The sequence below is a fragment of the Trachymyrmex cornetzi genome, unplaced genomic scaffold (assembly GCF_001594075.2).
Source record: "Trachymyrmex cornetzi isolate Tcor2-1 unplaced genomic scaffold, Tcor1.1 scaffold123, whole genome shotgun sequence".
NCBI classification, from domain to species: Eukaryota; Metazoa; Arthropoda; class Insecta; order Hymenoptera; family Formicidae; genus Trachymyrmex; species Trachymyrmex cornetzi.
The window spans coordinates 1143658-1159096 of record NW_017295795.1 but is presented as its reverse complement, the minus strand read 5'-3'; the positions used below and the strand labels follow the sequence as shown (position 1 = coordinate 1159096).

Here is a 15439-nt window from a genome sequence, read left to right as displayed (position 1 = left end):
TCATGATTATAATGTCCGCATTACATGTACTATGTTTTGATCTACATTTGAAATTTCCTTGCGACTGAGATGACAGCTTCCTCTCTTTAAACATCTTTAATGTCATCAGTACGTGCATCGCTGAACCATCAATCCCAGATGTCAATAATTGAACCAAAAAACTTCCTGATTCTCCGTTAAATTATTTAATCAAGACATTAATAGCACAGCACGAAATCACATCCTAATAATAATATTACAACGGTCGAGAAAACAAAACATACATCATCAACACTCGACGACACGGACAATACGCTATTGCAATCCTGCGCACGTGGAAAAAAGCCATCTAAAACCGAATTTTATCTTTTAAATCGATCCACGGTTTATTATTTATTATTTAGTTATTATTGTTATTAAGTTAACATTGGAAAGTCATCAAATTAATATTACATGTATTTGCTGCTTTTCTCACAGACAGGTGGTCATCTTTAACTTCCTTTTGCCGCTATCGCATACGTTTCTACATTTACAGATCCTCTGTTTGTCTTTTTTCTTAAGATCGCACTATTTTTTTTCCGCACACTTATGACTAGACTGCTGACTCAATATGATAAAAAGGGATGAACCTAATTCCGAACTATCCTTGTTTCAGTTCACATAAGTATATGTATGCGTCCTGCCTGTGAATATCGCATAAAATGTGAAAACACTAACGTTATTATCCGTGTGATTTATACATGTCAAAGTGAGTGAACACAAATATGGCGCTGCTTAGCACTATCTTCAAATATGGAGACGAAGTCGGCAGATTATTTATAGAATCTGTACATCATTCTGTAGAAGAAAAAAATTGTTTTCAATGAGGTAAGTTGTTACACTGTAACAACTTGCCCCAATCTTCCATTTTCAATTCGAAAAAATACAGATCGAAAACCAATACATATATCGATTTAAATAAAATGTGTTATTATAGTTAAATGTATATAAAAGAAATATACAAAATAATAATCACATACCTCTAACTTATATGTACAATAACACAACCCAGCAAACGAGAACGGATTGGATTAGACAAATCCATATAAATCAAGTTTTCGAATCCGCGTAATTCGTGAAAAATTATTGAATTTTGTAGAGACTGAATACACTGAATCCGTTTCTATACGTCTAGATAAATATAATAATGTGAACTCTAGTGGATTTATATATAGATTCAGAAATTAAATGGTAATCTGCGATCCCAGACAGTGATTTATCGTTGGAAAGTATGTATAGCAAGATAATAATCACAGATATATGAATTTCTTCCCGAATGAGCCCTAGTACTATACCCAGAGTATACAACATTACGGATTCACGGCAACAGGGTAGAAATTACTTTTTCTAAAAATTACCTTGTCGCCGTGAATCCGCAATGTTACACACTATGTATATCACACCGGAGTTTTTGTTTGGGAGGTAAGAACTTATGTATATTACCTCGGTGCGTGCTTTTCAACGATATCACTTGCCGAGATCGCAACTAGCACTTGGTGGGTCTCTCATGTTAGACAATTTTTCAATACAGGGCGTTAAATTCAAACGAATTAGTTCATTGCGTTGAATATTGAGTAAAATACCAAAAGTAAATTACCAATACATAATTACGGATTCAACCGGATTGATCGTATGTTTCATTTTTATGCACATTGGATGAGATACAGAAAGTAAATAACCAATCCATAATTACTGATTCAAGCGAATTACGGATAGAAAAGAATTTAAAAAATTCAAAAACTTGATTCGACATCACTTCAATGAATCATTTTCAACATTTTTCAATAATTTCTCGTTTGCTGAGAAGGGACAATGAAATATTTACTTTTAGTAGCGTCAATCAAGAAAACATTTTTTAGAATTCAAGTATGGCGCCTAAACTAAGTGAAGTTATAGAATATCATAAGAATCACATATAAACATTCATAAAAATACGCTGGCATCTGTGGCAACTAAAAAAAACTAACTGTAACAACTTACCCCGTGTAATAACTTGCCGCGGTCTCCCCTAACTGTAAGAAGAAATTACAGAATATATCATACGTTCAAATAGTATTTTACTTAAAGAGAAAATTATTTAAAAGATTAAACGGACAAAAATTATTTAATATTTTATTTATAATTTAATTGTCGACTTAACTGATGATTGAACTATAATTTTAGAAAAATTTCTTTAATTATTTGAGTTATTTTTATATCTGAATTATTATTTCTAGGATGTTAATATTGCTAATAATAATTTAATATAATATTAGGTACATATGATACATTTAAACATTTTAAACATGAAAATAATATAAGTGTAAAGACTTTATTAATATTAATTATAGATATGATTAATAAAATTGTATAATAACGTATTGTTTATTATAAAATTGATACAATTTTATATAATTGCATATACCATGATTGATTTAATAGTCGTCATATAAATTGATCAAAACAAAATAGGACAAATTATTAAATATCAACTTAGATAGGCAAAAATCGCTCGAAATAAGGGGGAAAATCCATGGCGCATGGTGGTTGACTATCATTGACGACCCAAGCCGCTCCGTTTTTACCCTTCTGAATGAGATCTAACATCGCAAGTGCCACATGGTCAGTTGTTTGTTTCGGAATTTTTTCCAAATCAAGAATATCACTACCTAGCGCAGCGCGAATGGAATCATTCATTCTATCCGTGAAATTTTCTGCCAATGCTGTTACTGTAACGCCCGGGCACATGATAACAACTCGCACTTCAGTCTTGTTACACATATTTGCCAGAGACCGGCTGAATCCCACAACAGCGTATTTCGAAGCGCAATACATTGCTAAATAAGGAGCTGGGTCTAATCCAGCCAAGGATGCAACGTTCACGATTAAACCACCTTTGCCGCCTTTATGCTTCCCCATATAGTCGAATGCTAACATAGAGCCGCGAATTACTGCCTTGACATTCAGATCGATCATTTTCTCCCAATAATTATCGTTAAATATACCAGCGTTGTTGATAAGAATATCAAGCCCTTTAAATGTGTCGACAATCTTCTTGAATGTCTTCTCAAAATCTTCAGCTTTCGTTACGTCGCATGCAATGAAGATGGCACGGCCCTTTCCAAATTCGTTCTCCAAAGTAGCTACCGCATTCTGGCCGTTCAATGTTGGCAGGTCGACTACAGCAATACTTTTTACGCCATTACGAAGCAGTATTTCGGCATACTTGTAGCCTAATCCTGCTGCTGCTCCAGTGATCATTACAGTTTTATTCTTTATGTCATACATAATTGTTGATCTGTTGAAGTCTTTGATGAAATGTGTACTTTAGCGTTTATTGATGTATAATTCTTTAGCGAATCGCAATAAACATTATCTTTGTACAGAAAGCGCTCCTAATTGAGTATTTTTTCTTATCGCTTGTTTTTTTATCGTTATCGTTTTTTATCTATTATTTTCAATGCTTATCGCTATATTTGTCGCCTATTATCGCTGGTGATTAACCACTAAACTTGTTGATGGAAAATAACGTTTTATTTACAAAAATATTTGTCTCATAATCTTAAAAATAAATTTGAAAAAATAAATTATAATTACAATCTTTTAAAATTTAAATATGTGTATACAGAGTCTATAATATTAAACGTATTATAAATTATATTTCCAATCTTATTATTGTTTACAAATTATTATTTTTAAATCTAAGCAAAATATAACGTTTTTATTATCGTCTGTTTGATATTGGAGATAACCTCATTCCATAATATTTGTTTTTTTGTTTGTTTTTTGAAGTTTTCGAAAGTTTTCGAAAGTTATCGGGTAACCTTTGTTTTAATTAATTAGAATTGTACAATTTTTTTATATTATATGATTTCTCTAATTATTCTACATATAAAAGTATTAAAGTGAAACCATCGAAATATTAACATCACGAGATATTTTACACTTATATATTCTAGCACATTTTGACATCAAATATTTCAATATAATTGAAAAAGACTCCAAAGATTAAATCAATAAATGAGTATAAAGCCAATGTGAGCCGACATAGTTGCATGTGTGTAATTAAAAATACTATATATGTCAATCACCAATTACGTTCCGACCATAAGATTAAGTCTTCTTTAGTGTAACAATAAAATTATTGAAGTCACAAATTGATACGGTGTAAAACAACAGGCGAATGCTGTCAATGAATCATCGTTAGACTGTTATTTAAAATTAAGAACTTCATTATCATCTGTTGTACTTAGCTGGATACCCAAACAAGAATTCAGCCATTTAACTAAAATCGAGTTAATATGTGAAACTTTTGAAATGTTATTCGTTGTCAATGTATTGAAATTGATTGTATTTAGATAAAACTTACATTGTACTTAGCATAACGATGATCCATTATAACACGATGTGATTATATAACTATGTCTTAAGAGCGTGTAAGAGGACGTTTCTCATTCGCAATGTTTATAAGTATAAAAGTTAAACAGAATAAATATACCAACGCAAAAAAAACTCGACGATACAAAGGACCCCGCACAAAATCATAGGATTTTGGCCCTCGGTGAAATTGGCTGAAATTTTAGTATATTATAATTCTCGACTCACTGATCAAAAGTGTCCATAGGCACAAATCCTGAAAATGACTAGTTTTTTGTTGTAGTCATTTAAAATTTTATTTTACTAATGCCTCAAAATTAGGTTTCTATAATAAATCAAGAGATTTTTAATAACAATATATCAACCACTCTCACCACCTTCACTCCCAATCTCATCTCCACTCCACTCCCACTCCACCCCCATCCCCATTCCCACACACATACGCCAGCGCGCGCATTTTTATAGGGTAAACTCGGGTATGATGATCATAGTTTTTTAAAATGCAAAAATCATACATTTATTCTTGTTACTTTTTAACAATATTTGGGATATTACTTTCACTGAAGCCTAAAGTAACAAATACTATCGAAATTAAAGAGAAAATACTTAACACAACTTTAATTTTATCAAAATATTACGAAGTATGCATTGGCCATCTTATCTGATTTTTAGGGAAAAATGACCATGATATTAAGAAAGACAGCCATAGTATTTATAAATAAATAGTGAAAATAAAAGTATTAATTATAGGTCACATTGTAATTTACGTACCTTTATTCTGTATATAATGTTGATTATGGCAGCTTAACTGTAATTTATTAGACATTATAACAGTTTTTGGCAGACACGTGCCAAACTTTGCAGATAGTCGAAAGAAAAAATATTAGATAATATTTATAATACTGTTATTTTGAATAGTGTACTCATATGAACTACTGTAAATATTGATTATCTTTAAGAATGACTATAAAAATGCACTATTTATCAATTATTGGAGAAATTATGGCCTATGGCCATCTTTTCCGTATGGCCATAATACCCTAGTTTACCCTATAAAAAAGGTGCATAAAAATCGAAGTTTCGTATGTGTGTGCGTGCGCGCGCGCGCATATGTTATGTATGCATCAATGGTACATTTATGATTTTAGTTTTTCGTCCGTTCTCAGAATTATTCAGAATGAACGACGTGGACGTGACAGGCATTTCATTCCTTTGGGTTACTTGATTTTCGTGAGTCCCCTTGCCGCATATGAATGTAAACAAAGCGAAGAGGAAAAGAATTTTCTATCCTATGTTGCTATCGCACTTTAGAGAGCACCCGATATTTTTTTGTACATGGAGCTTCACATGCCGAAATAAACATTCGGGTCGTGATAATCAAGTACTTCGCACATGAAAGGTAAATGGACTCACACATTTCAAATAATACGCGTGAGAGAAATCGTTAAAATCTAGCAAAATCTAAGTACATAGTAAAAATGCGCGCGCGGGCATATGTGTATGGGAATAGGGGTGGAGATGAAGTGAGGGTGATGAGAGTGGATGGCATATTGTTATCTAAAATCTCTTGATTTATTACAGAAACTTGCTTTTGAGGCATTAATAAAATAAAACTTTAAACGGCTATAACAAAAAACCAGTCATTTTCAAGCTTTGTGTCTATGGACACTTTTGATCAGTGTGTCAAGAACTATAACATACTAAAATTTCAGCCTATTTCACCGAGAGCCAAAATCCTATGATTTGGTGCGGGGTCCTTTATAACTTATAAAACATGGAAACCGAATAAATATTAACATAAAAATCGACGATACAAATTTATAATTTATAAAACAAGAACACATACATTTACTCTAAATTAAATTATTGTATAACGGATCCAACGATTTCGTGCCATTTTGCAGATTAAGTCCATTTTTTGTTTTTTTATATGGACTGCTTCCAAAATTAGTCTTTTATTAAACCCTTGTTCTTCGTCTAAAATATTGATTATCTAAATTCCAATCAAAACCATCAACCGTGGTTGTGCTTGATTCTATGCTCTGTGATTACAGAGTGTTATAATATAACCATATTATGGTATTCCTATTTATGTGATTCCGATGTTCATTAATACGTGTCTTCAATAATCGTTTCGTCTGGTCCACATAGGATGCATCACAATTTTGACAATTAATTGTGTAGACCACATTAGAATGTAATAGTAACGATAATTTATTCCTCTGTACTCTTATAAAGGTATTTAGTTTATTAATTCCTATGTAAGCGCCAAACGCACCGCTCTGTTATTTTTGAAAAATCTCTTGAATTTCTCCACTATTGAAGATAGGGAACAGTAAAATATGTAATTAAATTGTTGACAGTATTCTTTCGATGTGTATTCTTGTTAAGTTATTCGAATTTAGTGTGACGATGTTAATAATGTGTCGGCTCTTATTGGCTTTATACTTCTTTATTGATAAAATATCACATAAACTATCAATTTTTTTATATTTGCTTCTTAATATCCTTATAGAATAATGAAATAAGTCAATTGATATAAATAAAACATACATAGGTGCTTATTTAAAAAAATTATGCGTTTTGCAATATGCAACTAAACTATTTTTATAAACAATAAGGAAAATGAGAATTTTATTGAACCGTACATGGAAAAATAATATTTTATAATAATAAAAAAAAAACAATTTATTTAAGCATTTAAGATTCAGCTTCGATTTTTATAGGTTATGGGCCTTTATTTCGTATTTCCTATTGATTATATTATAATGGTTATATTATATTATATAATTGATTATATTATATTATAATATTATATTTTATTATATTTAACCTATAAAAATCGAAGCTGAATCTTAAATGCTTAAATAAATTGTTTTTTTTTATTCAACTATGTGTTTTCCCGGGAGTGCTGTGTAAAGTGCTATGCGAATCACATTTCGATGATTAGACGCAATCATAATTTAACATGGGTGCAAGAATAGCTTCAGAAAGAGGAGAAAAGGAGAAGGACAAGAAGAAACAATTACAATTCCGAAGGTGATGATTGAATTTAACCAATTAGAAGAAAGATAAACTCATTATATATATGTCAAGTTCAGTAAATTTCATTTTGATTGATAAAATTCAATCTCAATTTCGAAATCTCTAGCCTGATACGAGTGTTAGATCTGTTACATGGAATACATAACATTCGCTGTATGTTTCATTTACATTTCGTAATAGTTGACAAAAACAAAGCTCGGTGCTCGTCATATGTGGTGCCTTTAAGGTCACCACGTTATAATTCGTTTACATTCGTTCACCGACAATCGAGCACAAAAGTATCGGCGTTCCGTATATTGAAATGTAATCACACTTCATGAACGATTAAAGACTATCGGTCGATACGAATCATTCATATTTCCTCGATCAACGATCTATAAGCAAGTAATCTATAAGTAATCTATAATTAAAAATTATTTTTTGAGAAACTTTTAGTATTTTTCTTGTACTATATTTATTAAAGCTATATATTTTATTTTTAAAATTAATATTTTCTAAATTAATTATTTCATCGTTAGCAAATTTAATATTTTGTAATTGTAAGGATGAAATTAAAGAATATATCATTCATTGAAGCGGATTATTTAGAGAGAAATTTAATGAAAAGATTGAAAATATTACTAAAATTATTTAATGACTTACATATAATTTAATTGTTGATTTAATTGATGAAAAACAGTAATTTTGCAAGAATTTCTTACTTGAATTCATTGAGTTATTTCTATATCTCTATTTCTAGGGTGTTAATATTGTTAATAATAAATTTATATAAAGTTATATATGACTTATAATATCTTAAAGCTATGATGATAGCAAGTACGAATACCTATTTTATAATATCTTAAAGCTATGATGATAGCAAGTACGAATACCTATTTTATTAATATTAATTATTACATATGAAATAAACAATGTAATATTATTAACAATATAATTTTATTAATCTTATGTATAGATACAATTAATAAATTTACAATATTATATTGTTTATTTTAAAATTGACATAATTTTATATAATTGCATATACATAATTGATTTGGTAGTGATTGGAAATTAATCAAAACAAAGTAAGAACAGTTATCAAATACCAACTTAGGCAGGCAGAAGTCGCTCGGAAGAAGGGGGAAAGTGCACGGCGTTTGGTGGTTCAGCATTTTTGACGACCCAAGCCGCTCCGTTTTTACCTTTCTGAATGAGATTTAACATCGCAAGTGCCACATGGTCAGTTGTTTGTTTCGAAATTTTTTCCATATCAGGGATATCACTACTTAGCACAGCGCGAATGGAATCATGGATTCTATCTCTGAAATTTTCTAACAATGCTGTTGTTGTAACGCCCGGGCATATAATAATAACTCGCACTCCAGTCTTGTTATACATGTTTGCTAGAGACTGACTGAATCCTAGAACAGCGTATTTCGAAGCGCAATACATTGGCATAATAGAAACTGGATCCAATCCAGCTACGGATGCAACGTTTACAATTAAACCACCTTTGCCGCCTTTATGCTTTCCCATATAGTCAAATGCCAACATAGAGCCGCGAATTACTGCCTTGACATTGAGATCGATCATCTTCTCCCAATAATTATCGTTAAATGTACCAGCGTTGTTGATAAGAATATCAAGCCCTTTAAATGTGTCGACAATCTTCTTGAATGTCTTCTCAAAATCGTCAGCTTTCGTCACGTCGCAAGCAACAAAGATGGCACGGTTTTTTCCAAATTCGTTCTCCAAAGTAGCCACAGCATTCTGGCCATTTGACGTTGGCAGGTCGACTACAGCAACACTTTTTGCACCATTGCGAAGCAGTATTTCGGTATACTTGTAGCCTAATCCTGCAGCTGCTCCAGTGATCATTACAGTTTTATTCTTTATGTCATACATTATGTTGTTCTCTTGAAGCCTTTGATGAACCGTATTTTAGCTTATGTAACTTTCTTGTGTAAGATTCTTTAGTGAATCGCGATGAATACTGTCTCTATACAGAGATTGCTTCTGGTTTAATATCTTTCCTTATCGCCTATTTATAATCGTTGATGACCGTTGTTTTTTGCACTTTATCGGTTGTGATTAATTACTAAACCTATTCGTAGAAAATTGTTTATCTACAGAAACACTTTTGTCTCATGATTTCAAACATAAATATGAGAAGATAAATTATAATTTTTAATTACAATTTTTTTAAATTCAAATATATGTATATAAATTGTGTTACAAATTATTATTTTTAAACTAAGCAAAATATAACATTTTTGTTTTGTACTTTCGTTATTATTTTAATATTAAAGATAACATTATACGATAATATTATACGATGAAATTTGTTTTTTTTGTTTGCTATTTTGTGACTTCGATGATTAGTAGGTTACATTTGTTTTTTTAAACTATAATTATATAATTCTTTTATGTTGTGATTTCTCTAGTTATTATGCATATAAAAGTATTAAAGTAAAATAGTCGAAAAATTAATATTACTAGATATTTTGCTTTTTAATCTACATTTTAACATTTAATATAAAATGTATCGTAAACTATTAATTTTTTGACAATTGCACCTTAATACTTTTTTAGAATAATGAGATAAATTGGTGTAAAGAAAACACTTAGTTATTTATTAAAAAATTTTGCATTATGCAATATGCAACTACATCCCAGCAAACATGACTTGGCATATAATTACCACGCATAATTACATGACTTGCTATAAAGTTTTTTGTTATTATATGGGTGTCTCTGTTTTGTAACAAGCCAGCTTTATGGCTTAAACGAGATATCTTGATATAAATATGATAACTTTAAGTATATTCAGACCTATGACGGTCAAAGCTAAATCTTTTTTGCCTAAATAATTCCCAGTGAATTATTTATATCCTAAACAAGGTTTTCAGCATATTGTCAATTTAATTTAACTTGTGATATTATTGCAGTAGTTTAATTGCGTTAGATAAAGTCCGGAAAAATTTCGGCGCGCGGTTTGAATAACTACAAAAATATGATATACCTATATGCATGTACATATATAGGATATAGATAATTCACTGGGAATTATTTAGGCAAAAAAGATCTAGCTTTGACCGTCATAGGCCTGAATACGCTTATACTTAGTGTTTAATTCTTGTCGGTCCGAATACAATCTTATTATTATGATAACTTTGTTACATGTCTTTGTTATATAGAGTAAACTCGGGTATGATGACCATAGTTTTTTAAAATGCAAAAAGCATACATTTATTCTTGTTACTTTTTAATAATATTTGGGATATTACTTTCACTGAAGCTTAAAGTAACAAATACTATCGAAATTAAAGAAAAAATACTTAATAGAACTTTAATTTTATCAAAATATTACAAAGTAAGCATTGGCCATCTTATCTGATTTTTAAGGAAAAGATGGTCATGATATTAAGAAAGATAGCCATAGTATTTATAAATAAATAATGAAAATAAAAGTATTAAAATTATAAGTCACTTTGCAATTTACGTACTTTTATTGTGTATGTAATGTTGATTATGGCGGCTTAACTGTAATTTATTAGACATTATAACAGTTTTTAGTAGACACGTGCAAAACTTTGCAGATAGTCGAAAGAAACAATATTAGATAATATTTATAATATTGTTATTTTGAACACAGTGTATTCATATGAACTACTGTAAATATTGATTATATTTAAAAACGACTATAAAAATGCACTATTTATCAATTATTGGAGAAATTATGGTCTATGGCCATCTTTTCCGTATGGCCATAATACCCTAGTTTACCCTATTTAGCACATAACATAATTATGTAAATTAAATGTTAATTTACATCCATGTACCATTCTATGAATGAGATATAACAAATATAAAATACATTTTCATCACTAACAAGAGAACCTCTCGAGGTGATAAATTCTGATTTTAATGAAACTTTGTGAACTTGTAGCTTACATAAAAAAATAAATTTAGAAAATATCAGTTGCGGCTAAAAAACGATTTGAAGGGGTGAAATCACCTTTACGTATATAGCGGTTTTCAGCTTTTTCCGTTATATCTCGAAAAATATTTGAGATATAAAAAAAAGTTTTATACAAAAGTTTTACAACAAAATCAGCTGTATTCATTCGCGTTTTTAGAACAATTATTTACCAGTTTTTTGACAAAATTTTCGAAAAAAAATTGTTAAATAATTATTCTAAAAAAATATGACGTGAGTAAATAGAGACAATTTTATTGTAAAACTTTTGTATAAAACATTTTTTTATATCTCGAATAGTTTTCGAGATATAGCGAAGAAAGCTGAAAATCGCTTCACACATGAGGCCTGATTTCACCCTTCGAAACTTTATATTGGTAGCAATTTTCAGAACATTTTAAAAAAATTATTATTTTTAAAAAGTATTTATGATAGATAGAGGTAATTTTATTATGAAGCTACTTGTAAGTAAATGTCTATCCAAAGAAAATGATAAAACGCTATCATTTCCACACCACCTGTCATGAGATAGATAGCATGGTGCGCTTTTTTTATAGTGATTTTTCCAGTAGGCCTATTCCACTCTAATTTTTTTATGCACGAATTATTCCAAATACTGTCATTCCTCCGTTGACTACTTTGGAACATTAAAAAATTTATATTTTTAAAAAGATTTATTATTATTATAAAAAGATGTATTATTATTACATAAAAATATATTAGCGTGAGTAATATTTAAAAAATGCTTATTAAAATATTGTAAAATTACAACATCCTTCTCCTCATTTTTCTCAATACGTCATTAATTTAATGATGCAGTTAAATCATTTAACTCAAGAAGATGTTTTAATTTAACTCTATAATTTATTTACTTACATACGTTAATGTGAACGTTACTTATGTTGAAATAAGTACAGAAATAGATTGATTAACATTTTGATACACATGGAAGTAAAAAGATAATAAAATGTTATTTAACTCGAAAAACTCGGGGTTGCCATTGCTCCTTTGACATCTAACAGTGATGAGTTACGGTACCATATATTTCCTGTAATGTATAAGCACATTTTTTGTTATAAAGAGCAATGGATGCATTATAAATTTTAAAACTATTTGTTAATCTCGTTATTAATACTAACATGATTATTATATGACAAAATGTTCGCAATTATGATATTCTTCAAAAAAATGCTGCATACAAAAATATTCAAGCGACAGTAGCGTCATTTTTATATCACATATAATGTACGTGCTTGATTAATATTATTAATCAAGCGACAACAGCGTCATTTTTATATCACATATGATGTACGTGCTTGAAAAACGTCTTATCTATCATTAGTCCTTGATTATTAGCCACTTGAAATTACTGTATAAATCACAAAGTTCTTGCAATAATTTCAGTATAAGACATAATTAGCAAGAATAACGAATAATTCAAGTGCAAAGTCAAACAGTGCAAATCTTTAAAATGGTACAAGTGAATCCTGCAAATATTCTCAATATGTTAATTATCCTTTTTCAAATTTCGAAAATTCCGGAAACACTTGTAAACGATACAGAAATTGAATTACTCGACGTGATAAAGCATATTATACACTCTTCAATGAATGAAATGTCATGTGATATTCATACTGATACTACGTTAGAATTTGAAAATTATTGGGAAACAAACTTACTCTATGCAGATTTTGTCGACGATTATGAAATAGAAATGGTAAATATCTAGATCAGGGGACCCCCCCCCCCAATGACCTTGACCTTGACTTATGTTGTCAAGGTCATGACCCTGAGTGACCTTCAACAAGTTTTAGCCGTCGCTCGTTATTCGTTAAAAAGTTATGAACAAAAAAAGTTCAACTATATAACACGAGAATTCATTGCTTTCATATATGTTTGATAGTCGTTCACTGTATGGGATGCCGCGGCGATGACTGCGACTTTAACATATGTCATCAAGGTCATGACCTTGAAAGATCTCCAACAAGTTTTAGGTGGCTTTCATCTTTAACTCTTACCCCCACTCCTCCTCTGCTTCAGGGGCGCACGACTCTCACCTTCGACTTTCACCCTCCCCCCTCCCCCCTGCTTCAGGGGCGCATAACTTCCCAGAGGTGAGAGTCGAAGGTGAGAGTCGTGCGGCTCTGAAGCAGGGGGGAGTGAGAGTCGAAGGTGAGAGTCGTGCGCCTCTGAAGCAGGGGGAAAGGGAGGGTGAGAGTTAAAGGTGAGAGTCGTGCGTCCCTGAAACAAATTGATAAATTCTTTGATATCATGAGTGCAATATATTCACTAGATAATGTAAATATTGATTAAAATTCTTAATTCAGATGTATGTACTGTGAGTATTCTTTATTTTATAATTTAAATACTAAAACTTGTTGAAAGTCACTCAGGGTCATGACCTTGACAACATATGTCAAGGTCAAGGTCATTGGGAGAGGTCCCCTACAGTGCACGACTATCAAACATATTTTAAAGCAGGAAATTCTCGCGTTGTATATCTGAACTTTTTTTGTTCATAACTTTTTAACGAATAACGAGCGACGGCTAAAACTTATTGAAGATCACTCAGGGTCATGACCTTGACAACATATGTCAAGGTCAAGGTCATTGGAGGGAGGGTCCCCTAATCTAGATATTTACCATAGAAATACTTGAAGAAGATGAAAACGATGATCAAACAGAAGATAGTTGTATTTCAGAAGAACGTGAAATTGTTAATGATGATTATAAGAGACGCGCTGTTGAATTTTGTAAAAGTGCAAAAAAGGGATGGTATTCCTTATTATTGGTAAAAAATCGTTTTAAAAAGGTGAAGTCTTTACCGCAACTATATCGATGGGAACATTATATACAAAAAGGAGGTACCCATAGAGAAAAGATGTTATATATTTCCGAATATGTTCTTACAAAATTTTAAAGAAGCTGATGACGAAAAAAGAATTATTCATGATATGGACTTACGACGATGGGCCCTAGAAGCCAAGGCACAAATCGATCTTTCTTCATTTAAAGCTATTGCAACATGGATATTAAATTTTAAAAGAAAATATAGAATCGTATCAAGAAAAATAACAAAATTTATAAGTCGTTCTGCGCAAAGAGATAAAGAGCAATTACAAATTGCATGTCAGGAATTCATAGCTACCGTAAAATCTAATATAAATCTTTTTGAACTAGAGGATATATATAATGCAGACGAAAGTGGATTCAATTTAGAATTACATTCAGACAGAACACTGACCACGCAAGGTGTTAAAACAGTTGAAAGTATAGTTCAATCACTATCAGCAACTACGCATAGTTATGCCCATAATTTCTGCAAGCGGACAATTGAAATTGCCTCTCTATTTGGTACTGAAAGAAGCTAGTGGAAATTTTGGACAACGCATAGAAAGTTTATTTAGACCTGCAAATGTTTACATTGCAGCATCTAAATCGGGCAAATTAACTACACGACACTTTCAGTCTTGGTTTACAAATGTATTTGTACCCGCAACTGGAAGTTTTAGTGTGCTGTTGTTAGACTCTTGGAGCGGACATTGTCCTGCAAGTCTGCAAGAATTTATGCCAAAAAAAGATAAAGATATACGAATTTTAACTATACCAAAGAAAACAACGGAAATGATTCAACCTCTTGACGTTTACGAATTTAGACGGTGGAAAAACTTTGTGAGAACATTCAGTGATCGCATTATGTTACTAAATTATGAAATTAATTTACATTTGAGAAATAATATCATCAAATTACAATCTTTAACGCATATATAATTATCTTCTCCGCGATTTCATAATCTTTTTAAATATGTCTGATATAAGAGTAGATACATCAAAAAACAGCCGTCACAATTCGAAACTCCAGTAGATTTTTGTTTCAACGCGCAACGGAAAGGATATTCAAGAAATACCTCGCTGCTCCATATGTGGTGCACCTGCTGTAATACGATGTTCCTGGTGCAAGCAATATTTTTGTATGCAGCATTTTTTTGAAGAATATCATAATTGCGAACATTTTGTCATATAATAATCATGTTAGTATTAATAACGAGATTAACAAGT

The 15439-nt window shown here is 30.8% G+C and overlaps 2 protein-coding genes across 2 annotated transcripts; both read right to left on the bottom strand.

Annotated features, from left to right (window-relative positions):
• Positions 1-2444: 2444 nt before the first annotated feature.
• LOC108769936 (15-hydroxyprostaglandin dehydrogenase [NAD(+)]) lies at positions 2445-3421 on the bottom strand. Its single transcript, XM_018521163.1, has one exon. It carries the CDS (start codon positions 3283-3285, stop codon positions 2491-2493), a length of 795 nt encoding a protein of 264 aa, XP_018376665.1. The 5' UTR covers positions 3286-3421; the 3' UTR covers positions 2445-2490.
• Positions 3422-8443: 5022 nt separating this feature from the next.
• LOC108769917 (15-hydroxyprostaglandin dehydrogenase [NAD(+)]) lies at positions 8444-9382 on the bottom strand. The gene has a single exon (XM_018521143.1). It carries the CDS (start codon positions 9304-9306, stop codon positions 8512-8514), a length of 795 nt encoding a protein of 264 aa, XP_018376645.1. The 5' UTR covers positions 9307-9382; the 3' UTR covers positions 8444-8511.
• Between the last annotated feature and the right edge of the window lie 6057 nt (positions 9383-15439).